The sequence below is a fragment of the Drosophila kikkawai genome, chromosome 3L (assembly GCF_030179895.1).
Source record: "Drosophila kikkawai strain 14028-0561.14 chromosome 3L, DkikHiC1v2, whole genome shotgun sequence".
Taxonomy (NCBI): domain Eukaryota; kingdom Metazoa; phylum Arthropoda; class Insecta; order Diptera; family Drosophilidae; genus Drosophila; species Drosophila kikkawai.
In genome coordinates, this window is record NC_091730.1 from 6,501,657 (window position 1) to 6,529,589 (window position 27,933).

Here is a 27,933-nt window from a genome sequence, read left to right on the forward strand (position 1 = left end):
AAATGAGTCGAAATTATTGGTGTTTAATTTAATAGATAAAGTTATTTAAATAATACCTTTTAAATTAGAGTTAATGGAATAGAGTAGAGTATATTATTGGAAATAATATACAGAAAACATAGCAAAAGACACAAAGAGCATCTGTAGTACAGCAAGGATTAATTTATTTTATTTTTGTATAAGAACAAGTAACCTTTTTAAATGTACAAAATTCCTTTAATTCAAATTTAAAAGTACTCTCAGCGTATTTATACCTAAAAAAAGATAATAGACTTGTAGTTTTATAAGCTTACCTGTTTTTAAATGTGTTATTCTATATTCCTGCAAACCAAAAATAACCCACAAAATCGTTTAACTTAATTTATCAATAAATTTTATTTATATTTTACATGAGAAAATACAGGCATTCCTAGGCATAATTTAATTAGTTCTACTAGCTAATTATCAACAAGAATTTTTTACACTTACGCAACTAAGCTAAGATTACGCGAATTTCGTCCGATCATCAGGCTGTGTCTGTCTATCAGCTTAACATTATGCACATTCACATCCACTTTTTCCCTTTAGCGGCTGCTAGCTTACTAATCAGGTTAAGATCCTGTGGATCCTGCGGATTCTGCGTTCCTAATTGGGCTGCACTTCGCAGACAAAGTAGGTCTCAAAGCTGCAGGGTGAATCGTTCCACTTGAGGCCCTTGCCATCGCGATTCCACAGCTCCAAACAGTTCTCCTCCTCGCCATTCTCGTACCGGAAGTTGTTCGGCTCGCCGGCGTTCCAGTTGGTGAATGTGATGGGCCGACCGGTGGCCATCCAGAAGAAGTTACCCTCATCGGCCAGGTCGGTGCCGGAAATCCAGAAATGTTCGTGGCCCAGGCCTGGAAATTGAATGAAATGAAAACGGGAGACAATCGGTTAGAGAGGGTTTACCCAGAGCATAGGGTTAGGGTTTTTTAACTAAGGTAACATATATATTATATTTGAATATATATTGCAGAGTATTATAATTTAAGTCAGAAGTTTTGCAGTGAACTTGTTTAGTATAGTTTTGACTGTTAAAAATATAAATTAAATCATTTTATTTATAATTTATTTCTAAGTATTCAAAGCTAAGTATTTTTCTTGCTAATTATTTACTTTCAAGAGCTTCCAAGTACTAGTTATTTCATAGTTTACTACCAAAACTTTTCTCTGTCCCCAGTTGATCATTTTCCCCTGACATTTTCCTGTGTGTGAGTGGGCGTGGTTTTTGCCCATGGCCCTTGCGGCGGTCAGCTTTCAACAAAAATGTGCAACATTCACTTTTTTTGCATTCAACGACGACGACTGTTGGCCCTGTGTTTGTTTCTATGAAGATTTATGCAATGGAAAGTGCACCGGTGGAGTTCGTTACTCCGCTCTCCAAGCTCTCCACATACAAGCTCGGTTTTCGGTTACCAACTTCCGTGTATTATGTTAGAAAGTCCACTCCAGTGACCACCACAGTCACAGCCAGTTCACACAAATGCAGTTCAGTTCAGTTCCCCCGGTCACCAGTTGTCATATTCCCATTTCTAGTACCATTCCGCCTTTGTAGCTTTTGTTTGCTGGTCGGCTCTATTGTCATATTGATCGGCTTTTCAACTGATTTGGGTTGCTGCAATGTGGCAAAATGAATGCAGGCTGTCAGGGTTTTGTCACAGTTACTTGGTAAATATGCTTTGATTGGCCCCGTCAGACAATTGAAAGATTTATTTTAATTCAAACTGAATTGAGGCTTGAACTTGATTTGGTTCGATTTTTGTGTGAGTTTTGCTTTGAATCAAAGGTTTTTATGAAGAGTAGGAAAAGCGTCCTAATTAAAGAAGCCTTTTTAGTTAATATGATAAACAAAAGATAAGCTTATTAACATACTTTTTAATTTACTTTTTAGGTACCTTTAAATATTTTAAATTATATTTTCTTTAATGTAATATCTCTGACCTTTAACCTTATTAAATAAACTTTTTTCGTTGGATTCAAGCCATAGTTTTTGTTTAAGCCAAATGTGATTTCCCTGACCAAACAAAAAACTTCTCGATAAATCCTTGGATGCCCTCCTTAATCAAGTTATCCCCAGAGGAGAAAGGTCCTCCTCTCTCAGACTTCAACTCACCAAAGTCACGTATGTGCTTCTCCAGTCTATCGTTCTCTTCCTGTGATGAAATGCTGGCCAGATGCATGCCATGGTAGCGGCAGTATTGGGTGGCTTTGAACCAGTTCGCCTGGAATGGAAATGGAGAAAAACAGACATGTAGTTGAATTGAATTGAATTTAAGATGCATGCCAAGTTAAAGATTATATAATTGTGTTTGCACAATCGCCGGCTGACCCAGTTTCCCCCAACACGGAGACCAGAGCAGCTCCCAGTCCAGAGCCAAGTTCCAAGCCAAGTCCCAATCCAACTCCCAATCCTTCATTCAATCTCGGTGTTTACTCTGCTCCTTCTTCTCCTCTTACCTGTGACACCTGTCAATAAAATTCAACGAGGTTTGTTTGCATTTCTGTTACTGTTTTTTTTTGTTTGCCTCCATCGGTTGCCATGTGTGAAATGTTCGCATTGAAATCGAGTTTATCTGCGTGGGCTTGGTTTGCCAATTAGTGTTTGTTTCTGTATCTGATGCGGTTTTGCCCATCTAAATTGTTATCAGAATCGAAATTGGCATCGAAATCTGAATTGGGCTGAGGCTATATGGCCATCAAATATCCTGTGCGCCCCGCACTACATATTCAATTAACTCTAATGGACTTTGGACGGTCATTAGCGAGATTGGGTGAAAAAAACATATCGGTTTGGTTAGTTGTTAGCAGTGATGCTTAGCTATCCTTTTTCCTAACTCAGCAGGATATAAATTAATATATATATATTAATATTTTGAAAATTAAGAAGGCAAAGCAAAGCAAAAGCCTTTAGCTAATATTTACTACAAATTAGTGACCTAATTTCTTATTAAATACTCCCAAGCACTCCTTAAATTGATTTGAAAACCACAGGGATTTCCTTTTAACCATCCTATCCTAAGTTCTTTTTTGGCTGCACTGTGGCTGTATCTCCTGCTGATTGCGGTGCCTGTGAGCTGATGTGCACATAAATCGATTACGCAACTATCCATCCTGCAGCAGGGATCCTGCCGAGCTTTCTCACTGCCTCGTCCTTCCCGCCATTAACTTGGCTTTAATTGTATTAGCCGTAATTGTGCGCGAATAAAGCGGGAACTGCCGGCAGCAGGGCAGACGGCAGGGATCCAGCCAGGACATGCCACACACGTGCGGCAAGGATGCTGGCTGCTGGCTGCTGGAAGGTGTTTAATGCCTTCACTTGTCTGCGGCCTGAAAGTGTTTATTGGGACGTAAAAGGTTCATCTCGCTCCGCCAAGAAGTCAATTAGTTTCGCTTGCCAAGAGGTGAAACGTGGTTTCTGGTTCATAACAAAGCCAGGTCCTGGTCCAAGTCAAAGTCACTTATTGCTCTGATTTTAGTTTTGGGGCAAAAAGGAAAGAGGAAACCCATAAAGGAGTTCTTAAAGTTGTCAAGCTGTGGCGTAGTCTTTGTTGTGGGTTTTTTGTGAGATTAACTGGCAGCCAAAAGACTTTGTGTGGGAGACATTTTTCTCTAAGCTTATATATTCAGGGAGAATACAACTATTTAGACTAAACAAGTTACAACATTTCTGAATTTTTATAGTAAAAATTTCGTTTAAATTTAAACATTATTTGTATTTCTTTACAATTTTTGCCTTAATTAAGTTGTAGCCCACAAAATTCTGTCAAGTCATTTGATCTACGCAAAAGTCGTCCAATTAAACGATGGAAGTTTTACACCAAACTCAATTGAGTGGCAACAAAATATTGGCCATGTTGCTAACGTCATTAGCAGAGCTACACCTTTACACCTGGTCCCCCTCTTAATATCCAGGTGTCTCTCAATTAGCTTTGATTTGATTTGCGCCTGCTTGGAGTCTGAAATGACATTATGCCTCCGATTGCCGCTGTGCGGTTGTCAAGTCTTATTTTTCTTAAAAAAGAAAAAACAAAACGACAACATATAATTGCTTCATTTGCATATTTACACACGAAATGAATTTGCATTAAATTGCCCATATTATTGCGTAATATGTGGCGAAAAAGAAACCGAAAAAAGATCTGAATGACTTTTTGTGTATTTATAAATACCAAAAGGAGTTCTTAATTAGATAAACCCATAAATAATCGGAAAACACTTTGCGGGGTTAATTAACTCACCGAAAAAAGGAAAGAACAAAAGAAAAGTGAGCAGCGATTTATACAAATGAAATATTTAAGCTTCATTTCATCTGTTCAACGAACTCTGGAATGCTCTCTAAAAAAAGTTGTTATGCCTATTAAAATATTAATATATTTAAATTCGGTGCTGAGTAAGAACTTACGAAAGAAAACATTTCCCCAATGTGGATTTTATAGGTGGTCAAAATCACAGCAGATTTTTGAATTATGCTAATATTCAGAAGTCGTAAAGATAATGACAATAACAATGAATATTCATATTTTGCCTAGAATTGATGTATAAGAACTTTAAGTTTAAGACAAAGGTACTTCCAAATTAAATTCCAATTAATTTAAGCCAGAGTCGTAAAGATAAGCTCCATATCAATGAATATTCATATTTTTCGTAGAATTTAAAGAATATTTCAAAATTAATAAGTCTTTCTTAAGCTAACATTACTTATATTTCTTGAATTATTTTATTCCTTAATATAATTTTAAATTATAAGACAAGTAAATGGCATATAAAATATAAAAACAAATTAATTAAAATCATCAAATATTTATATATAATATCCGTTGTATAAGAACCTTAAGCTGACCATAAAATAACCACATTCCCTATCTCGATTTAAGTGTACAATCGGATGAATGGAATTAAAAATTAAATTCAAATTAAAATGTCAATGCTGTGAGCTTGTGAGTTGCTTTAAATTTTAATCGCCTTGACAATTGGCTGGGCAATTGTGGGTGTTAGAGCGAGCAGAGAATGAGGTACCGTTAGTTAAATAAAATTTGGGGAATATTTATGGATTTATTTAGTGTTTGGATTTGGCTTTGTTTCGTTTTATTCCCTGCTGGGTGGCTTTTGGTATCAGCTGGCTAATCAGCCGCTGACTGGTCGTAGGAAGGTGCTCATTAATTAACAATCTAATAATTAATTCAATTCAATTCCCACTCAACTCGTTGTTGTTTATCGGCGGCATATTCCAAATAGAATTGTTTTATTTACACACCAGAAAGAAACGTTCATAAACCAAAATATGCAACAAAAGTTGATAAAATATGTATTTATTTGCTCTCCGCCGCTGTCACCGCAATTAACATTAAATTGAAACGGTGAAGATTTATTTGTCATTGCTAGGAGAGAGTTATAAAAAATTAATGAAAACATTTTAAATATGCCAAAGAATTTAAGATTAAACGGGAGTTCTTGGTGGTTTTATTTGTGACAGATTTTGGTTTACTGGGGAATTTAATTTTATGATTTTATACGAGGTTCTGCCAAGTTTGCGGATTTATTAATTAACCAATAAATCTACCTTTTAACCTCTCTTCCTGAAAATTAAAAACCAAGCCCATTGATGACTGACCACCTATAAAAAATGTATTCAATGAATATATGCATCCGCTTATTATTATTATTGCCTTTACAAAGGTAAGGCAGCTTAGCTTCCATTTGATGGCTTCGCCTTTTAAAGTTCAAGGAGACTTTGCTGGGCATTTTATGAATATGAAAATATAATTCAGTCCGATGTGGAACCAGTATATGGCCCCGCCTGAGTTGCTAGCGGTTCATTGGATGCGTTTTTGATGCTTTGACTAATTTGCTTTTAATATGAATAGCGGCTAGTTATTGTTTTGTTACTGTATTTTATCATATTTGGCGATGCGTGGCCAAGCACGCGCCTTTTTTTTGATACCCTACTTTATTTTTTACTCATGGTCGATGCTCGTTGGTACTTTGTTTTTGTCTTGGGCTTATTTTTAGTTTTATATTTCTGTTATCTGGCTTTTGTTTCAAACAAACTGGCATTGAGCTCAGTTCTAGGCGGGTTTTTTGTTGGTGTAATCGATGTGATATTGAGGTTGGATATTGAATTTTAACTGGTATTTGCTGTAATTTAATGATTGTGATTTTTAAAAATTTTTGCAAGATATCTAACGTTGGCCAGCCAAAGTTTGTATACCCTTGCATGTAATAATTTAAATATATCATAACTAAGCCAAAAATGCATTAATTTCGGTTCGGAAAGCAGTTCTGTGTTAGTTTTAATAAATTTAAAAAAACTGCATATCAAATTTAAAATTTAAAGAAATTAAAATTTTTGGGTATTTTTGAAAATATTAATGATGTAACCCCTTATCAAATTTCGCAAAAATGGGTGAAAATTTGTTTTCCTCCAAACATGGCTTAAACGATTCGCCTGTTAATGCTGATCAAGAATATATATGGTTTATGGGGTCGGAAATGATTCCTTGACTTGAAAAATATTATTTTGTATTATAAAATCTGATTTTTTATATTAAAAAACTTCTTGATTTTTTTTTAAATTAAAAATATCATAACTCGGCCAAAAGAGCATTAATTTTAAATCGGAAAACTGTTCTGTGCAAGATTTTCTACAGTTTATAAATCTGCATACTTCATTTAAAAATTTTGAAAATTCAATTTTTTATCAAAATCAAAAATGTTAATGATGTAACCCCTTATAAAATTTTGCAAAAATGGCCAAAAAATCGATTTCTTCCTGACATATCTAGAAAGATTCGTCTGCTCATGCTGATCAAGAATATATATGGTTTATGGGGTCGGAAATGATTCCTTGACTGCTTTTCAAGCTTTTGACTAAAATTATAATACCCCAAAAGGGGGTTTTAGAGGTTCAAAAAGCAAGTCATATATATTCCGATTGACCATTAAAATCCGAACTTATTAATATCAAAATATTTCATATTTTATAAACAATTTTAAAAATATTAATTATCTATTATAAATTCTGTCTTTAATCCAATTTCAAACTGCAAGAGTTTAAACTAGATTAAATGTGAGCTTTTACATTTTACTCTTTATATTAGATCAACCAATATCGATAAACAACAATAACTAAGCTTAACTGAATTAATTAAATATATATCCATATTAAACCATGATGAATAATCTACAAATTAATATTTCATTTGACTAATTTAATCAATACCATATTGACAAGATAAATCATTTGACAAATGAAACGATGACAGTCGAATTAATTTGAAATTGCCGTTATTAATTTAAGAAAACTGGGCCGAGTGGAGGCGTTGCCCTAAAACCAAAGATGAAAATCGATGTTAAATATATTTCTTTGCCTCCAGAAAAAAAAAACCAGTAAAGTCAGATCATTGCAATGTGCAATGTGAGGCTTCTTTGGTCACCCCTTCTGCTGTAATATTCCATATGCAATCTTCTTGAGAAACCCGAGACCCATCAAACCGGACTTGGCGAAACCGTTGGACGTTGGCCGTTGTCCGTTGTCCATTGGATATTGGCTGTGTCGGGTCAGTTGCATTTTTAGTTTATGGATCGTTTTGTGGGGCGTGGAATGCTGCTTACCTTGAAGAAGATGCCGAGGTAGTAGCGCTTCTCGCCGAGCTTCAGCAGCGGCATTGTCCACTTGTTTGGCGTGTACTGTGACTCGTCCACGCAGTTCGGGCAGTCTAAAAAAAGAAAAGAAGCAAGCAAGAGGATAAGAAATGTTTAAAAAGGGAAAAAAAACTTTACGAAGAAATACTAAAAATACATATTTAATGCGAAAAACGAGTAAGGAAACATGGGTGGAGATGAGGATTCCGACAAAAAGGACTCCCATTGTTTAATTATTTATTTAATTTAGGAATATAAAATGCATATGGTATTGATGCCTTCAAGTATTTATAAGGAATTAAGGGTTTTATAGCAGGAGCCATCTTCAAACTTAAAAAGCAAAGGACAAATGTCCTTATGCTTCCTTTAAGATTCTACATTTTAGAGACTACAACAGGTAGAGCTACCTTATTTGGTGATAGCATTCTAATGAGTAGTTTGCAGATAAAGTTGACTTAAGAAATTATCTGCGCCCACACAAATCATTAAGGAAATTCCTAAAAAAAACGCTAACCTTGAATTTCCGCAAAATATAACTAGTTATAAATGTTTAATTGATGCTAAAATGGCAAGGACTAAACCTGGTTTGATTTGAAATGTTTAAAATGTCAACATTTATGTTTAAATATTTTTGTCTTCAGCACAATCACCTTAGATGGCCAGTTCTTAAATAAAAATCCCATAACAAAATTAAAATTACCAAAGAGAATCATTAAAGTGGTTTATAAGAGCCATAAACAATAAATGATATATCACTGGAGTTCTTTCATTAAGTCTGCTCTGAGTCACCCGACTGACTAATTAACTAGCTCATAAAACCCATCTTAATCTCTGGTTTTAAATGCCGTACCCACCTTAAACGGACATCTTAGCTATATATTTATTTATTTCTCCAGCTTGTCACAAGACTAATTGCGGATGATGTGCGAGATGTTTGTTGAACAAATTGAGTTATGAAAGTCTGTCCATTCGGGAAATAAAATAAAGTTTCAAACTGGAACTGGTTCTGATTCCTCCTAGGAATTCTCTAGAGAACCAGTTCAACTCGATTTTAAAACCGAGTGACTTTAGCATAATCCGCAATGACGCGAAAGACACACAAACTCGAATCCAGATCGAACTAGAACTCATTTTGGGAATGTGAATCAAGGCCACAGCATTGTTTGGCCATAGCCACCGCAACTATGTGAAGGTCATTTACGGCATATTCTTTCTATTTCCATAAATAAAAGGAAAACGACACTCGTAACGGCAAAACGGCGGCGGTTTCCCCTTTGTTTCGTAACAGACTTTCCGCTAATGTCTGTTAATTAATCATCCGCCGCGTGTGCCCATCTACGAGCATTCTGCGAAGGCCTCGCCAAATGCTGACGCTGATGGTGCTGACGATGATGCCGATTGTCGAACGCTGCCAAGATATATGTCGGGGGCGTAACGAGTGGGCGTAGACGTACTCCAAAATACAAATAAATTCGCAACGTTGTCCGTGTGAAAATACGACCCAAAAAGTCAGCTAACATTTCGACTCCATCACGCAAACAATGCAAAGAGGCGGCAGAAAACATTGCCCTAAACAATGCGAATATTTGGCAAGAGTTTTTTTTTTGTAAGGTTGCATTATTTATAAGCCTATAATGGATTTTTGTAGGAAATTTATAGTAATTAGAGTCTTAAGAAAACTAATCAGCTTGCATTAAAGTCGACTCCAAAAACTAGGCAACGAATATAAATAATGTTGGTAATAAATAAATATAAATAAGAATTGATAAGTAAGTGACGATGAAGTTATCAAAGAAATCATTAACAATGAGTTATAAAATTATAAAATATTAAATTGTTTAAATTTAAACCTAAACTAACTAAACTTTGCACTTGATTCATTTATAAAATCATGTTAACGTATTTAGTTCTAAGTTAGTCTTCAAACCTTTTTTATTTAATATAATTCTTTCTTATTTATAATACCAAAATTAAAACTCCTAATTGATAGTTTAGACTATTAGCCTTACTATCTAATTTTTTGCCAAACCTTCAATGCAAATATTGCTAATTCCTATGAAGGGGATTCACTTTCCTTTCGCTGCAATCTGTGATTTGCACAAACCTTTCGCACACACACACGTGTGTTGCATCAGGGAATTAAGGCTATATTGTTAATTTATAGCTAAACTAACTAAAGACCGGTTGTACCCTTACTGGTCCTCGGTTCCTTCATCAATCAAAAGGTGCCAAATTAATTAGGAACCGAGCAAACATTGAAATTTGCATGCACTTCAACTTCTCTTTCACTTTTTGCCAATCAACTTGAGAGATAACCGTAAATTGAAATATATGTATTTATTCGTTTATTGTTTATTAATTTTTCAAGCAAACACTATTGGATTATATATATATAGTTTTATGTGTGGAGGTGATTTAACACAAGAGTTATAAACCAGTTTCGGCTCAAGAGGCGATTAAGCAGAATGCCGAAAAGTCAATGTCAATTTGCTGCTGCCACCAAGTAATTATGATTGTGAAAATTAAAATTAAACAAGATGCCTGTGACCTTTGTTAAATTTGTCAAAATTTTATAGGGAGACATGAAGTTTATGAGTTAAAAACTTTTATATTTTATTTCGCCGAGAATCGTCTGCAAATAAATGCTGACATTCAAGCGAAAAATCAATCTGTGTCGCTTCCTGCATAATTTAAACATTTTTATTGAAGAATATTTTTTGTGTGTTTATGCTAATTAGCCCAGCTACACCAGCCGAACAAAAGAATATTTAATATTTAAATGGGTTTCTTCTGTTATTTTCAAGTTTATGATTATGTTTTGACTTTTATAAATGATATAAATTATTTTCAACTCCAACAGTTGCAATTTTTTATGGAGTAGCGAAATATTGGCATGTCGAAGATAAGATTAAACTCGGGATTAGCTGATTTATGGTTATCTGTCGGGGGAACTATTTAAATCCATTTTCAATATTTATTCCCTGAACAGCCTTTTGGCCCTGACCTTCAGTTGAGAGCTTTATTTGCCTTTATTTGGTTTTTAACTCAATTAAGGCTGCTCTCCTTTATTCAGTGATTTATTTTGGCTCTTGTCTTAATTTATTTTACTGCTCGTGTCAACGAAATGCTTTATTTTATTACAAACATTTCAACATTCGGCAGCGGAGGCCATAAAAATGCAGGCAGGTGCAGAAACGGGCGAGACATTTGACTAATTTCGGACCAGAAATGGCAAAACAAATCGAATTGGGCCAAAAAACAAGAGAGATAAATTCAAATGGAATGCGGCGGCGAACGGTAGCTGTCCAAACACAGTTTATATATCATCCATATTCGGCTCTAAAACTCCTCAATTAAGCGTTCCAGCCCCGAATGCACATTCATTCATCCCAGCGGAAAGTGAAAGTAGGTTTTTTATTTTCGTTTGTCGCGTGCATTTCTCTCTAGAGTCTGGCCAGGATTCCCTCTCTCATGGTGTAAGCGTTATGCAAGAGCTACATATTTATTGGAAGCTCTGTTTTCTCAATTTTTTTGTAGGTAATTTTATTTGGAACATACCAGCTACAGGACCTGCTGCTTTCTGCGGCGAGGCCATCGTCCTGTCCAGACTGCCCAGCAGCTGGATGCAGATTATCACAGACAAAACCAAATACTTTTGCATGATTCCAATCGTGACTGTTACTCAGTTATATATTATGCAAAAGTATTTATCTTTTTTTACACACTTCCGCACACTTTTACCCTGAAAATTCCGTAAAAATATGTTTATTTTTGTAAATGTGATTTCGCTTTTTTATTTATTGTTTGTGCGTAGAGAAGATTCAACGCATATTTTTCTCGGTCGTCGGTCGTGTTTTGTTCGAATTATGAATTATTTAAGTTAATTTATTTTTTGGAATATACAAATAGATGTTTATCGAACGAAATCGAAAGTTGGCAAAATCGAGGAAAAGAAAAAGAGGCAAGTAGCGACGATATCGGAACGGATCGAATCGAAACGAGGTGGTGGAATCTTGTGCGCAGGCGTGCGCCCAAACTGACCGTCGGCTGTCGAAGAACTAACTCTTTCGGCTAGCCTCGGCTCGAACCAAGGCAGCCATTCTGCCAGAGATTCACAGAGATTCAGAGAGAGAGAGACCCAGACGTCTCAGAGAAACGGCTACTCTGGAGTTGCTAAACTGGTTCGAGAGAGACCCGAACCGCGTTGGAGACGAACTTGTTTGGCGAAGCGAAACCCGAAAGATTAACATCGGAGATGGAGATCCAAGTATGGAGCATGAAGCATCCACATCCACTGGACAGCGGACACTTGCGGCTGTTTGTCAAACACTTGACGCGGGCCACAGCTGGAGATCCGAATCCGAAACCGAATCTCGAACTGAGCCGCTGAAGCCTCGCGCCAAGGTGACCATCGCCGGAGCGTGGATTTTGGTTTTGACTTGAAACGAACACCAAATCTTAATCAGAACAGTCTACTAAATTGGACTCGAATGGGAGTTACCTAGAAAGCTAATAAAATGGGCTTTAGCTAACCTTATAATTGTATTAAACAATAAATATACACTCACATTCTACTTTAGTTTAAGGAGACTCTATAAAAAGAAATAAGAGTAAGACATGCACAATGAATCCCAAAGCGTTTTCCTTTAAACTAAAAGAATCGGAAGACGTGCATCAAACACCTCCTCATGACTCACAAACTCATGATCATAAAACACCCATAAACATACATCGAGTTCACATAAATCTACACCCATTTAACATACTCTGCAACTACCGGGTACAAGCTGCAAAAAAATAAAAGTGGAATCATTTTCAAATTCTGGTTTCTCTGCTGCGGCTTCTAGGTTTCAGCTCAAGCTCATCTCCAACTCAGCTCAAATGGATATAATATTCTCTTGGATTACGCAATTTCACCTCCGGGGAGTGGATGCATTTGTGTGGTAGAGACGTGGGCTTGAAAACCCAACGAACTTCTCTCTGTTGCCGGCCGAATTTCTTGAATTTCTTGACGCCGACCTTGGGATGATGCAGATGATGAACTAGTTTGCTGGCTTAGATTGTTCGATTTCAGCTGCTGGCGTTTGCCTTTTCAATTTCATTCAGGCCATACACTGCGTATGCGTGATGTTTGTCAGAGATCCGCAAAGTGATGGGAAGATAAATGTGGGATGAAATGAGAGACCATGTATTTCAAAAGGTGTCTGCTTGAATTTTAGACAACTTTATTTGTATTAGAATGAGTTAGGATTAACATTTAAAGTTAAATGTTTAAGGGTAATTGGTTTTTTATATATAAAAAAAGTGAGGGTAAGATAAATGTGGGATTATTTTAATGGGAAAGTAGCATATTTAGAAAGGCTTTTGAAGCTGAAATGTTTTTTTAATGGAATTTATTAGAAGTATAAGTAATTACCAGTGGCTAAATTAACTGTTTAAATGTAATTATTTTTCTGCAGTTTTATAGAAAACTACTATTTAAGTCTTACGAATTTTTAAAACTAGTTTATTAACTCGTGTCTCCTAAATTCCAATAATTCCCCAAAAAATATCACGTATAAGAACAGCAAATATTTGTCAATTTAAGCTCACAGGTCTTAAAAAACTATTGGCTTCATAAAGCCGGCAATTAACTCTAAAAATTGATTGTACAAAAACTATTGACAACTTTTTGCGGAAAAAATAAAAATCAAATGTCAGCAGCTGCTGGAAAATAAACCGAGATGCCGGAGGCAGCCAAAGAGTCCAAGAGCCAAGAGGAAAACGCATCTGCAATGGCCGCAATTTGTGAAGAAATCCAAAAAGCGAGTCGACTGCCACCGTTTTACATATTTCTTGATTTTTCGTTGCCTTTTTTTTTTCAATGAAAAGCCACTTTACCTGGCTGCTCGGTTGGTTTGTTTTTGTTTGAGTTATTTTTTTCTTGCGGCTGCTTACGTGTTTTAAATTAAAGTTTTCGGTTCGAGTATCTTGTAAGCGGCATCGATTCAATTTCTTGGTTCTCCTCCGCTCCCAGAGGCTGGACTATTTAATTAATTGGACACGAGAGATCCATGAAGCATAAACAGATTCAGAGCAGCTGCTCCTACGACGTATTTATTTCGCTCTTTTTCTGTAGTTTTTAATGCAAATAAAATCGAACAAAACCAGATTAGAGGCAGACTTTAGAAATATATAGGCGACTTTGGGAGTTCATTGCTATCTACCGAAAGCCAAGGCCAAAAGTGATAAACTTTAAAATTCTTTAGCTTAATGTTTAGAGGGAATCACAGAAGAATCGCCAAATCGGAAGTGATTTAAATATATTCTTTAAATAGCACTTAAATAGGAAATTAATTGCTGGCTCTTACAATAAATTATATAGCCCACTAATTGTTATGTGGCTAAATTTTAATAATCTTAATTATCTAATAAGCCAGTGGCTAATGACCCACCGAAGATTTGCATAAATAGTTTTCGTAATACGATTCTTGGAATCGAGAGATTCCCCCAAGCTGACCCTCGAATTGAGTGTGTGTGATTCGATTCGGGTGAATCCCCCGGTAAACTACGCAAACATTGGCCTTTGATGGATCTGCAAACGCAAAGTTTTTACGTCACACAATGACGCTAATGGAATGAAAATTCAAATCTTGCCTTTTGTATGCTAATTTTGTAGTTTTAGTAGGTCTAGGCACAGCCATTGAAGAGGTTTGCCAAACTAGACTAGTTCCAGTTTTGTGTTTGAAGGGGTTTTACCACGATTAAGGCTAGGTTCTAAAATAAATTTACTATTTGTAGTGTATTAATAATGATAACGAATTATTCACATACGAAGGGTAAGGTATACGGGTCTCGAAACCATTCATTGCCAAGAATATCATTCATTATATCAGTCTAGAAATCCTATTCTCTAAATCATTCCTATCTCAATACTTGTTATCTAAAACACCCCCAAATTAATCATCCTTTTCTTCTCACAAAACATACGCTGATAATTCATTGCCTTCTTATTTTCTAACTTATCTCAAATGACTGTCGCATTGAATTTAAAAGAATTGCTAACAAAGTATTGCTAATCCTCAACTAGTTCTCAGCTTCGGGCTGTGGCTATGGTGGGTGCAATGTCTCCTCGAATTCAGTTTTATGGCAGCTCTTTTGTTTCACAGTCGACTCCTCGACTCGTGTGTGGGTAATAAATTTTAATGGTTTGACGTTTAACTTAAATAAAATCCCGTCATCGAATTACTTCTAGACGCGACTCGATTCGCTGCGTTGCGATTCGATTTGATTCGAGTCGTGGTCATAAAAAAGTTCGGAAGATTTTTGCTCAGGGTTAAAATTCAAGTGGTGGAAATGGGGGACAGTGGTGGAACCGAGGGGACAACCAGTTTCGACCCTGGGCATCAAGTGAAATAAAAAAACCACATAAATTTGCAAATTTTTTCGCCTTTAAGCTGTGCAAATAGCCCGGCAAAAACGAGGCTCGTCTGATTTGTTATGTAAACACCTCCGTACATATGCAGCCCGAGGCCATTCATCATACGCACCGTGGTCCCGGAGGCGACAAAGCGATCAAAAAGCCAAACAAAAAGTTGCGAAATGCAAATAAACAATGAGCTTAGCTTAATGCCTGAGAAGTGCAGGTAATGAGTTGGAATAGTTCCATCCGATAGTGGTAATCAAGGGGTTAAATTGTGTTAAATGGTAAGTCAAGTTAGGGTATCCAAATGAAATGGTTAAATAGGAAAAGTATCTCTTGCGACATGGAATGTGAGATAATGGTTGATCGTTAAAAAGACACAAAGTGTGAGGAAGTGAATTCCAAAGACATAAAAAATCCAATTGGTTGGCAACTAAGACTAAGAGGAAAGAGTAGAATTAGGAGGAAAATAGTTCAAGAAAACTACAGAGAGAAAACCAGATTTAAAAATTTTATTTATTAGGGAATGTTTCGTACTTACTGTATTAAATTAAGAGTAGAACAAGACATTTTATAATTCAATTTAGTTCCCAAAAATCCAATGAAATATTTAAAACATATATTCCCTTAACAAAGAAGCTTAAATCAGACAAATATGTACAATTTAAGGTAAATAATGAGCAAAATAATAAGATAATTGCTTAAACTTGTCAAAAGGGTTGCAGCGGAATGTCCAATGTAATTTTTAAGCTTCTTAAGGAATGTTCACAAACAGAAAATGGAATGAACATAAACAACAACTCTTCAAGGAACGAAATTGAAAGTGACAACAGCTTCAGGCACGAGATAAATCCGAAAAGTTGCCTTAAAAAAACTGAAAAATTTTATGGCATGAGATAATTATGGCAATGAGGTGGCTTGGAAGCTGGAACTAAACAAATTAAAGTGGATATTGATGGATGGACAGCACAGCTAATGGCATAACCTCTGGGTAATGTGTAAGGTGAAGTCTAACAGCGATCTCCAGACCGATCACTTTATCAATGAATGGGTAAGTGGGGAATTGATTGATGATTATAGGAGGAAGTTGAACCAAAAATAGATATATCGATCATAGTTATTTGAATTTTATAAGCTATTTTGATGGGTTTTACGCCGGATATTAAGTAAAGTATTTTAATTGAATTTTGTGGCTCTTAACTTTGGGTTATTATTATAAATATAATGAAGTATATTTAATATCCCATTTCTTACCCGCATCCACTTCATTCTCGCTGGGATCCCGATGGAATATGTTGCCATAGTACTGATCATGCTGCTCTGACTCCACGCTCTGCAGCGACTCCTGCACATCGTAGTCAAAGTCCTCCTGGTTGGCCTGTGTCTGCTGATCCTCATCCTCGTCCTCTTCAGGTCGCCTCCTACTAGAGCCCGTTTGCCTTTTCGTGGCCGCCGCTGCCAAGCGATTCCGCTGAGCTCCTCCTCCGCTCCTCTTAAAGTTGCCTGAAGAATCGCTGGCGGCAAAGCCTCTTGGCCGCGGCCTAGGCGATGGCTTCGGCTTGGGCAGAATGTCGGCTATCGTGGGTATCTTCTGGTTGGCACTTCGATTGGGAAACAGCCGGCGCTCCAGATAGTTGGCAAATATCTGTTGCGTTATCTGATTCTGGCGGGCCAACTCGCTCTGGTCCAGCTGGAAGTTTGGACTGGGATTGGCGTTGGTATTGGCGCCTGAAATTATTTACAATTAATCACCGAACACGAGCAAGTCACCTCACTGGATGGTTGGGTTGTGCAATCTCTCTCTGTATCCCCTTGACTTTAATGGGTAATAATAATTACATAAAGTGCGGGACCCACGTCGGTGGAGGTGTCGTGGTCGTGTGAATGAAGAGTAATTAAAACAAAGAAGATGCCCACGAATTTCGGTTACCCTTGTGCCTAAATATCATGCCCTAAAAGCGAGCTAATGCCAGCAACAGTTGGGCAAGAGAGTGGTGATTTTTTATATCACGTCGTCACTTGATGAATTTTTGATGGCCTAAAGTGACACGCATCCATCATTCAAGAGTTTTGGGAATCGGGGGAAGCCCCTGGCCGATCGTGGCTTCTTGTGAATGAAAGTGAGAAGATCTGTTAATGATTGAAGCCACCTCTTATGTGTTTATACATTTTTTGAGGGCTCTTCATCTGCGATCACTTGCCATTTCCATTTCCCCTTACAAAAATATAAAAAAGAAAACTGTGTCAAGGCCAAAAGACTTTTACTGCCCAGCAGTTAAGCGGATTGCAGTCGTCTTATTTCGGGTTCAGGTTCCCCGATGGGACCCGAAATTGCCAAATAATTGATATAAACTTTATGAGAGAGGCCCCCAGATTATGCCATAAGCGATGCTAACTGCCTGATGATGCATTAGGGCCACGCCCAGCCCTCAGCTCCTAATTTGAGTGGCAGTTTATGTATATCTCGTTTTTCTTTTGCCACGAAAAAGAGCAGAAGGAAACACAGAAAAAAATTAATTAAATTAAATTTATTATGCAATTACACGTAATAATATATACATATATTTTTAAATATTTCCTTTTGTTAACTGCTACATTACGAGCCAAAAAATAACTTGAAAATTCCACCCTGACATCTCGGTGATGGAGAGGGGATTTTCGGTGGCTTGAAGTACCTGTTGCGATGTCAGGTGAAACATTGAAGCCAGATTACCAAAAACAAGGCCTCCTCTGGTCACCTGAGATAATATTCGAGCTTATCTGATTGCCGCCTTCGGTTCATTAAGTTGGAGTCCCCCAAATAAGGCCAGAAAATTGCTTAGCAGAGGGATGAGAGATCTTAAAAGATCTTCAAATTGTTAATGGAAAGTTCGTGTCTCGGGTAATGGAGTGAACAATTTTTGTGTAATTTAATGGAAAGTTTAATTGAGAAAGTAAATCGATTAATAAGCTTTGATATAAATTGATGGAATTTTGTAACCCAAACTCAATTGATCAATTGAAATATTTTAAAAGGGAGTAAGTCAAGTGAAGATTTATTATAATTTGTAAATTTATCTGATTAACAACTTGGAATGCTTAAATTATAAAGCAAAGTTTTATTTAATATGTTTTCAGTTCATTTAACTTTTATTCTGACGTTTGAATTTACAACAATTATTGCAATAACTTATTTATTTTAATTAAATTGATTTACTCAATTAATTTGACTATTTATATAATTTATAATTTACCCAATATTTTTTTACAAAATTAATAGAAATAGATTAATAGAAAAAAATTAAAATAGAAAATAATTTCTCATGTTTAATCCAATTAAACAACAAACTTCAAGTCCACTTCAAAACAAATATGTGAAGTATTTTTTTAATCCCAGCCGGCGGATGTGAGCTTTATCCAACAATCTTCCACAGAATTTGTAGTGCTTCAAGAGCTGGTGCCCCACTGGGGGAATAGAGCAAGTCATCGAACAAGACCTCCATTTTGGCATTAATAACCAATCAAGCTGGAATTAGACTTAGGCTTTGAGGTCGCTCTAAGGAGAACAAAGGCGGCACAACGCACACCAAGAGTCTAGTCTGTGGGGAGTTCATTGTTCGGCGATTGTTCTCCTGAGTCGCAAATCCTTGGCTTGTTAACCGACCATTATGCGAGATAATTTACGTGCCATTGTTGCGTCCATTTGCTGACCAACTGAAAGTTGCAGCGAAAATATGACAACAGCCAAAACGTGATGGCCTAAATGCTCTTGAAGTTTATCGAGGCGAAAAAAAAAACATGGGGGAGTTCTGATCTCGAATGGTTGATCGGTAATCTCACACGGAAATTAAATTAGCAGGAGCTATGTAAGTACGATTAAATAATAAAGTTTGAATATGATTTCAACCCAAAATATTTCATATTAAATAAATTTTTCATATTGAAAAGTATAACAAATATTTGATAGATTAATACGTCTAAGAACTGCAACGATCTCGAGTTGATTTAATTTCTCACCGTGTCGATCGCCTGGGCATTCAATAACTTCACGACTCGCTGACCCAGTTGTGTCTGATGTATATCTATATCGGGCAACAGCTATATAGCTTTGTAGCTATAACTATAGCAGATACTTGGGACCGGCTAATTGTCGCTGGCACAAGCCCCATAAATCATGACAACTCGCTGAGGATGTTGGCTGATGTTGCCGTTGCCTTGAGTGAAAAACGAAGCGAGACGAAGTGGCTGGCAGCAGCAGCAGCAGATATCGGAGGCTGTAAATCATTTCGACTACATGGCATCTGCGGCTAAGAACCGTGGCAGAATGTATCTGTATCTGTATCTGCAGCAAGCAGCTGCAATTCTAAGTTGCAACTGCAACTACAAACGATTCGAGGGCCGTGCAATTGCCGCTTGGCTGAAAAGAGGTCAATTAGCTGCGAGGAGTTGCCCAGAAAACAAAGGATTTCGTAATTCCGCTCGCTAAACGTTTGTTTTTCGTGTTTTTTTTTTTTTTTCATTTCTACCAACTTCCACATTCCATAAAGATACTTTTTCAAACGCTTACTTGCGCAATCGAAGCTCGCTGGTATCTCTTGTTTCGGGGGTAATTACATTAGCAGCCCATGCGGCGTATACGTAACGCAGCTTGCGGTCAAACTTCTTTGATTGACGCACTCAAGGTGCCCAAGAATCTCTGTGTCTATATATAAACACACAAATTCGATACATTCGATCATAATTAAGTTGGCTTGTCAGTCGTGTTTCAATGTCAAGCTTACGACGAGGCGAAGAAAAAGATTTATTTAATCAATTCTGAAATATGTAATTATATTCATAGGCAGTTGTGGCGAAGTTGCCCTAACTGGGAAGGAGCATTGTGGCTTTCGGGTTAGGGTGGATACGATGTAAATGATTTAAATCAGAAAAATGCATATCATGGGGCAATTATAAATAGAACACACTACATTTAATTTCAGGAAAATAGATTAGAAAATAAGAAAAACCATATTTACAATATTTACAAGGTAATTAAAAATATATATACTCAAAGAGTATGTTTTTGCTTTAATTCTAATATTAAATTTATAGAAAATAAAAACATCAACAGAAGTTAAGATTATTTTAATCAAAAAATACCAGCATATCTCAAACATGAAGTCGGTGGGATGTTAACTACCTTTAAAATATTTCTTATATTGAATTTTATCAGCAGCTAAAATGACTCTGATTAATAGAGACCAAAGCCAACTGAAAGAGTATTTTAATTCCAAGCCTCACAAAAACCAAACAAACATTTTTCTTATCTTGACAAATTACCCTTTTAAGTGGTAGGCCCAAAGACCATCGCCGGCCTTTGGGGTTTGCTCACATTTAAATATAGTCATTAGCATAGGCAGTCTCTGTATTTAGTTTATTTCAGACAACTTTCAGTTTATTTCTGGACATCCCGACTTGGTCAAGTCGAATCTCCAATGCAAATCAAAAAATTCTTTATTGGCATAATACCCGGGGTAATTATCGATGATGATGATGCCTCATCGAGGGGTGCTTGAACTCTGTATCATTCTGTTTCTTTGGTAGTCGAAACTCTCTAGACCCATTAATCTTTTTTGGCCAGCTCTTTAAGGGCAAAGGCAGTGGCACGTGTAAGACTTGGCTGCGGCTTTTGGCTTTTGTTCTCGCCCCGAAATGTCACGAGGTGAAAGACTAAAGCTTGGTGTATAAAATGTCATATTTCTTGCAACTTATAACTCGATTCTTCTTCATAATACAAAGTATATATTATTTAACAACCCTGACCCTATCTCCACAATAGCCAACCCCTCAAATAAAAACTCCAAAAACATCCTCAAGTTCCTAGACAACTGTAAAATTACCTACAAAATATGAAGCCGCTGTAAATATAAATTATGTATGATTCCACCTATGTATATATGTGTCGGAGATATCCGTTATTTAATTTAACCGTAGTCGAGCCAGCGAGTTCTGTTCGCCTGCGCAGTCAAATCGAATCTGTCATCACGCCACTTTTCCTGTGGCCCTTTCACCTTTTCTTACTTTTCACTCAGATGTCATTCCTAGACAATCTCAAGCTGTCTCTCTCATTCTCTCCTATTGTTGCGACAGACGAACAGACCTCACTCAGTAACACTCCTGTTACCGACTCAACTGTCATTGCGCCTGCGCGCCAGCGACACCTACAGGGCTACCAATACCTGAGCATGCCGAATAACTCTGTTGCCATAGCAACAAGCTTTCCAAATTTGCACTTAGCAACCAACTCGCCGACACGGCCATCCTGACAATTCACGCGTCCTCGCGTGACGTGTCTTCTAATAGCTCTAAACATAACTGTCATTTATCATTCTCTCTTTTTTCTCTCTTTGGTCTCAACTTAACATTTCATTTTATCTGTTTTATTCATGTCAAATAAGCTTTACTTTTATTTCTTCTCGCCACTTCATTCTCTTCTCGTACCAAATCTGTATCTTCTTTCTCTGCTCGTACCACAACTCTTACTCAACATCTCTTCATCAATTTATACAGGCTCTTGCTGCACACTTTGCAACGCTCACACGCACCTCTTGCGTCACGGTCTCTCTGGACCCTCACAGCCTTATAAATGATTCCACCAACGAGTGCCTCAGTCGGCGATCTCTCGCTTACACTTCTAGTGTCTTCAAATGTTAGTTTGGCAGGATAACCTTTCGAAACCATAGAGTACAAGCTCTTTTCGTATTTCAAAAGGCTCCGCTTCACATATTCTGACCATAGGAATAAAGTAGGCCCCGTTTCATGTGATCCGACACGGCCTTCCTGACAAATCACACGTCCTCGTGTGTTAACTTTAAATCACAGTATTCTAAAATTTCGGTACTCGTTACATTTTATTGTCAACAAACATTTCATTAATTTTCTAAACATAAGTATTGAGGCATTTAGACAAAATAAGCATCTTGGTTTCATGATAACATAACAAATTACATCTTCATTTTAATCATAATTTACAATTCAGACTTCTCTAATTACATAGCTTTATCAACTGGTGTATTTCCTTTTACACCCACATACTGACCCCCGCCATAACAATTCCTTCTGTTATGGTGCGGTCTCCACTGACCCCCGCCATAACAATTCCTTCTGTTATGGTGCGGTCTCCACTGACCCCCGCCATAACAATTCCTTCTGTTATGGTGCGGTCTCCACTGACCCCCGCCATAACAATTCCTTCTGTTATGGTGCGGTCTCCACTGACCCCCGCCATAACAATTCCTTCTGTTATGGTGCGGTCTTTATATCCCCTCTTGGGATTCCAAGGCATCAACCGTGCCATCCATATCATCATTCCCCACATGGGAATCAGACGCATCTCCACTTGAGTCGTCTAAATCTTTATCAATCAACGTGATTGCTTATTTGTCTATTTGGCAATGCCCTCAAAAACTCATGCGCATACTTATAAGTTCTTTTGCTTGTTAAGGATTTTAAAATGTACCGATTTCCATCTTCATTTCTTTATCTCTTTCTTTCTCCTCTCTCTCATTCGTAACAATTTCAATTTCCAATTTATCCATTTTAAGTTAATCTTGCCTTAACAAAATTGTGCTCTTACTTCCATAATTTTACCGAACCGGCATAACGTAACTTTAAATTTCTCTTTCTTTATACTTTTCTCTGTGTCATGTGGTGGTATCAAGCCCAAAGGGTGGGTCCGATTGGCATCTCTTAAGGGCTTGCATTGGTTGCACTACTAACTGTGCAGTTCGCCGCAAGTTGCACCCCGCCAAGAGCATCTTCCCATCACCTCTGCGGTCCTGGTATCCAGCCAGATGACTACTTTACAACTTTACACATGATACAATTTTCAACAATCTTTAAACTTAGTCATTTCCAACAATTCTGATAAATATTGCTGAGTCTATTTTTTCCAATCCAAACACATAACGGATTTATAACCTTGATTAATAACTATCCAACAAAATTTAAGGGACACTACTGGCAGATAACATTGCCTCACACCTCTCTGTATTCTTTAAAATCCCTCTTCGTAACTCAAGTTAATTTCAATTATTTTTAGTTGTTTATAAACTATACCAATAAATCCTGAATCCTGAAGTTGATCAGTCGGTCATTTGAGATTTCCATTCTAAGTTCAGACGTTTTTCTGTCAATTTATTTTTATTTATCGGAGTTAAATCAGTCATGTGAATTCTGGACACAAAAAGAATTCCACAATTGCCTTGCGCTTTCTCTTCCTCTACTCTATGATGCACTTCAGTTAATTTTTTTTTTTTTTTGTTTAGAAATGATTACATCTGCAATAAGTATAGACTACAAACTCTCATCTGAGCAAACAATGCCAAAAATGTCAGAATAATTGCACGCCAACCAATATTTCCAATTCATACAAAGGCTACTTGGACTCCACAAGACACATAGTTCTACCAATATATCCACCAACATAAGGGTCTCCATTAATTAGGTGTATTAGCATTGGACCATATCCACAAGAGCTTATATCTGTTTCAAATTTGATCAGATGTTTCGAACCCACAAATAACGATTACAGGCTCATTTGTAATAATATTAAAAACGTTCGTTCCAATTTCTGAATATCGTCATTTCACTTAAAGATACTTGAAGCCGAAGAATCTGTCTCATGATCTGAGAAAATCGAGGCACACGTTTTTGAAAATAAGGCACCAATTCAATAAATGGTCTTACGACGGTCTCTTAATTGCACCGATTAAAAGGACGGACCTTTAACGTAAGGATTTTCTAGGAATTGGGTCTGATTTCTCCACCGCACACCTCATAGCTCAGATACTGCGTAGTAGGTTCAAGAAACCCACATTTGGTAACGTTAAATGGCAACTCTGGTACAGTCAACACATTTAATACAACCTTCAGCCTTCGGAAAGCCTTTTCTTCCGAGTTTGCCATGATTAACATGCATCTATGTAAACTATCGCAAATAATCATGATAAATTCCAAACGCCTTAACAATTGCATGATGAAGGTAGAAGATGCACTCTTCAAACCAAACGGCACGGCAGACCAAACAGACGGCAACTCGTAATTTTTTTAAATTAATTATTTTTCAACAGAAACATTTTTCCTTCACAGGGTCTGACATAAGCGGCAAAGGCCACTGTCCGAAACCATTTTCGAATATTGCTTCCGATAGTCTAAGCACAACCTATCGTAGCACAGGGCTCGCCAATGGGAAGGCAGATGTGCAAACAACACTGCAATCAAACACATCTCTATTCCCATCTTTTAGCCAATTCAGCTCCCAAATCAAAGAATAATTGGAAAGGGCTCACCCGATACTGTCACTGTTGAATCACACAAATCAACTCGCTTCTACATGCAGCTGATGCTGCCGCTCGCAGCCGCTGATACCCATCTCGTGCACACAGATGCAATGTGACCACCGTTATCACGCCTGAAGTGCGTCACTCCAGCTCTCCGCACTTCAGCCGCAGTTCCGCCAGTGTGCTGTTGTTGTTGTCTTCCATTCTTCCCCAAATTTTCTGGCCGACACTGATGACACTTGCAACCGTCCGGCTCAACACGCGACCAGTGCATTTGACTGCCTATCACGACTCCGGTGTCTCGCACCACGCGGCTGCGCAAGCCTTCGATGCGCCACTGAATTTAATATCGACCGAAAATCACTTTATCAGAATGCCCGCGAGGCTATGGTGAATCCCACTTCTGATGTCGGAGATATCCGTTATTTAATTTAACCGTAGTCGAGCCAGCGAGTTCTGTTCGCCTGCGCAGTCAAATCGAATCTGTCATCACGCCACTTTTCCTGTGGCCCTTTCACCTTTTCTTACTTTTCACTCAGATGTCATTCCTAGACAATCTCAAGCTGTCTCTCTCATTCTCTCCTATTGTTGCGACAGACGAACAGACCTCACTCAGTAACACTCCTGTTACCGACTCAACTGTCATTGCGCCTGCGCGCCAGCGACACCTACAGGGCTACCAATACCTGAGCATGCCGAATAACTCTGTTGCCATAGCAACAAGCTTTCCAAATTTGCACTTAGCAACCAACTCGCCGACATATGTTTATGTTATTCTTTTGTAAATATCTATTCGTTGTATCAATGTAATTAATGTAAATACAACTAAACCAACACAAACCGCGAGCCAAAGGCCTTAGATGCTATGGCTCTTTACCCATAGTTAGCTCTTAGTTTAATACTATTTGTTAGCTTTAGATAAATAAATAAATAAATATATTATTTAATGTGTTTTCTGCTTTGCGTCAGTGTTTTCTTCTACTCAATATTTCATTTAATATTCTGAGGTCACCGGCATTCCGATACCAATTCAAAATGCAGCCAAAAAACTCCAAATACAGCGCCTCAGAATAAAGTTAAAGAGGAGAAAAATATTATTATAAAAACTCGATTTCTCGTTTTCGTTTTATGGCTGATTATTTATGCAACTAGAAGATGGGCAACGAACGCACCTCTGTTATGAAAATATACACACAATCTATCTACATCGTATATAGTATATATGTATCTCAAAGATAAAGCCACAGATGCGAAAGTTTGCCTCCGATTTGATTCGATTGCGCCGAGAGTTGGCTTCGCTTGTGTGGAACTTATATGTTTATAAACTGCGAAATGCAAAGTCCGAACTACGGGATCCTCAAATGTCAAATGGTGCATGGGAAACACACAATTAGCATTTTAATAATGAGCAGTACGCCTTCGGGCAGGTTGCTTTTGTTGTAATATATGAAAATCAAAAAAAAAAAAAACGAAGCACATGATGATGTGCAAATATTTTTGGCGCTATTCTTTGAAAAGATATTAGGCGAAGGAGCTTTGTTTATTTGAGTTGCTTCTCTTTATAGCTGTTATTCTTTTAAACTTTTCAGAGTTTACTAGAGATTATCGGCTGGAATTTCAAGAAATTATTGTTAAAGAACTACTAGTTTTTATTATCAAGTGAATTTAATAGACAACAAATTGTATTGTTATTTTTTAGGGAGTCTTGCTTGTTTCTCACACTTTCTTTTGCAGATTATATCCTAACTGCTTTAAATTTTTCTAAGGTAATTATTTAAATTAATTTTAATTTAATTTCATAATGAAGAGTCCTGTATACATAATATTTCGGCCAAATGTATTTTGAATTTAAAGAGTAATTAATGGAATAAATATCTAAATAAAATAAATCAACCTTCTAACATACATATATTTAGTTTAAAAGAAATTTCTTTTCAGAAACTAGAGGCATTTATGAAAATGAATTCCTCATTTGAATTTACTGCCATTAATCTTAAATTCCACCCCCATTAAATCGTCTAATCCTTGAGAGCCTAGACCAATGGCCTAGGCCACTCTTTTTGAGCCTCGTTAAGAGGCCATTTCATGAACCTTTGGCCAGGGAAGGCGACGGGTAACTACGGCGATTCAAAGCAATCTGGCCAAGAGCAAGAGCAATTGTTAATATTTGCGAACCAATTGACACAGCCTCTCGATCAACCTCTCTGGTGTCCATCAAAGGTTCGAGATGGCTCTGACCCTGACACGGATTTACCACTTGGATGTGAATGGGGATGTGGATGTGGAAGTGCCCCCTTGAAGGGGACAAGTGCTCACCTCTCTTATCACGGCCACTGGTGATGGGCTGGGGCTCTGCATGAATCTCGGCGGGAATGGGAACACTTGTGATGTTAGTGCTGGTATGGAATCCGTGCGGCAGGTTGGATACTTTCGCGGCATGTGAGGGTGTGGGTGCGTGTACTTTGGTGGAGTGTTGGGGTTTATTATAGCCGGAATCGACACTGGCCAGCGACATGAGCACTACGAGTAGCGTGGGGCGTAACATTATCACTTTGTTTCTGTTGCTTTTCACGCGGACCTACTAGACACCAAGTGTACTTTTTACGCGCCTCGGAGAAAGCAGTAACCTCCGATCTCGAGCTGTAACTGAAAACCGACTGACTGACTGTGGCCGAATGTGTCTCTTCAGATCTGGCGACTCCTAAGACGAGTATTTGGTATGCAGCTCTTCGCTTTCTAAATTATCAATATTTAGATATCAGATCAACGGTCTTTTGTCTTTAATAAATTCAAATACTCGGCGTTTCTCCGCCCAACTATCATCGATAGAGCGACGGGGGCGGGGCGAAGTCAGTTCAGTTTGGGGCCATTAGTTTGCGCCTCCGAAAACTGTTTAAGATCGCGGGCTCCAGGGTTCGATGCCTGAACGCGGATTAAGTAATCGTAGCGTCGCGTCGCGGTCGCGATCTCCTCCAAAAATTCACTTTCTTTCCGCTTTCGCAGAGAGCGTCGAATCTCCGATGGAGATTATGAGACTTGGACAACTGGAGCTGAGGTCTCCTCTCACTTTTATGGTTCGCCGTGTACCGATCTCAAAAGTTGCTCGCATTCGTGGCCGATCTCTCAAAGAGTCAGCACCTGGGCTTAGGCTCCGCTTTTTTCTTTTCGTTAGCTTGGACTATAACTCGGAATATATTTCCTGCGATCGCAGACTTACAGACTAAAGCGTTTGAACGCAACTAAAACGAGTTCCTCGCTCGATTCCTCTCCGAACCTCGCTGGGTTGGCTTGGTCAGCTGCCAGCTGCTCGGATCTGCAATCTCCGATCTCTCTTCTCTCTCCGAATATGTCTCTGCAGCTCGACGTGTCTCCCAACCCGTTTGCGGTGACCAGGCCCAGACGCAGACCTGACCAGATTACACACCTCTCCTGTCAAGGGGCCCATCTCATGGCGTTTAATTACAGGTGTGCAATAGATGAAGACGATGGTCGGAACGGATTGGTATTCGTTCTCCGCTGCATGTCAGCCATCGCAAATGGATGTTGTGGGTTATTTTTAGAGACAATGAAACT

The 27,933-nt window shown here is 37.8% G+C and overlaps 1 protein-coding gene across 3 annotated transcripts; it reads right to left on the minus strand.

Moving 5' to 3' along the window:
- Positions 1–407: 407 nt before the first annotated feature.
- Positions 408–27,598, minus strand: tfc (triforce). Of its 3 annotated transcripts, XM_017165738.3 has the most exons (5): positions 26,677–27,598; positions 16,316–16,789; positions 7,630–7,733; positions 2,132–2,240; positions 408–875 (listed from the first exon to the last, which is right to left on the minus strand). In XM_017165738.3, the coding sequence occupies exons 1-5, from the start codon at positions 26,903–26,905 to the stop codon at positions 625–627; spliced, it is 1,167 nt and encodes a 388-aa protein (XP_017021227.1). In that variant the 5' UTR covers positions 26,906–27,598; the 3' UTR covers positions 408–624. The 3 variants fall into 3 exon arrangements, with proteins under 3 accessions (XP_017021227.1, XP_017021228.1, XP_017021229.1); XM_017165739.3 differs by lacking the exon at positions 16,316–16,789 and having other exon boundaries at positions 26,677–27,593; XM_017165740.2 differs by lacking the exons at positions 16,316–16,789; positions 26,677–27,598 and adding an exon at positions 11,218–11,429.
- Between the last annotated feature and the right edge of the window lie 335 nt (positions 27,599–27,933).

Bases quoted from the DNA above. Each gene is read 5' to 3' on its own strand.
- tfc (XM_017165738.3), bottom strand. From the start codon at position 26,905: ATGTTACGCCCCACGCTACTCGTAGTGCTCATGTCGCTGGCCAGTGTC. The intron at 2,241-7,629 runs GTAAGCAGCATT...TTTCCATTCCAG, and splicing joins ACCTCGGCATCTTCTTCAAG to GCGAACTGGTTCAAAGCCAC. The intron at 876-2,131 runs GTGAGTTGAAGT...TTCAATTTCCAG, and splicing joins GAAGCACATACGTGACTTTG to GCCTGGGCCACGAACATTTC.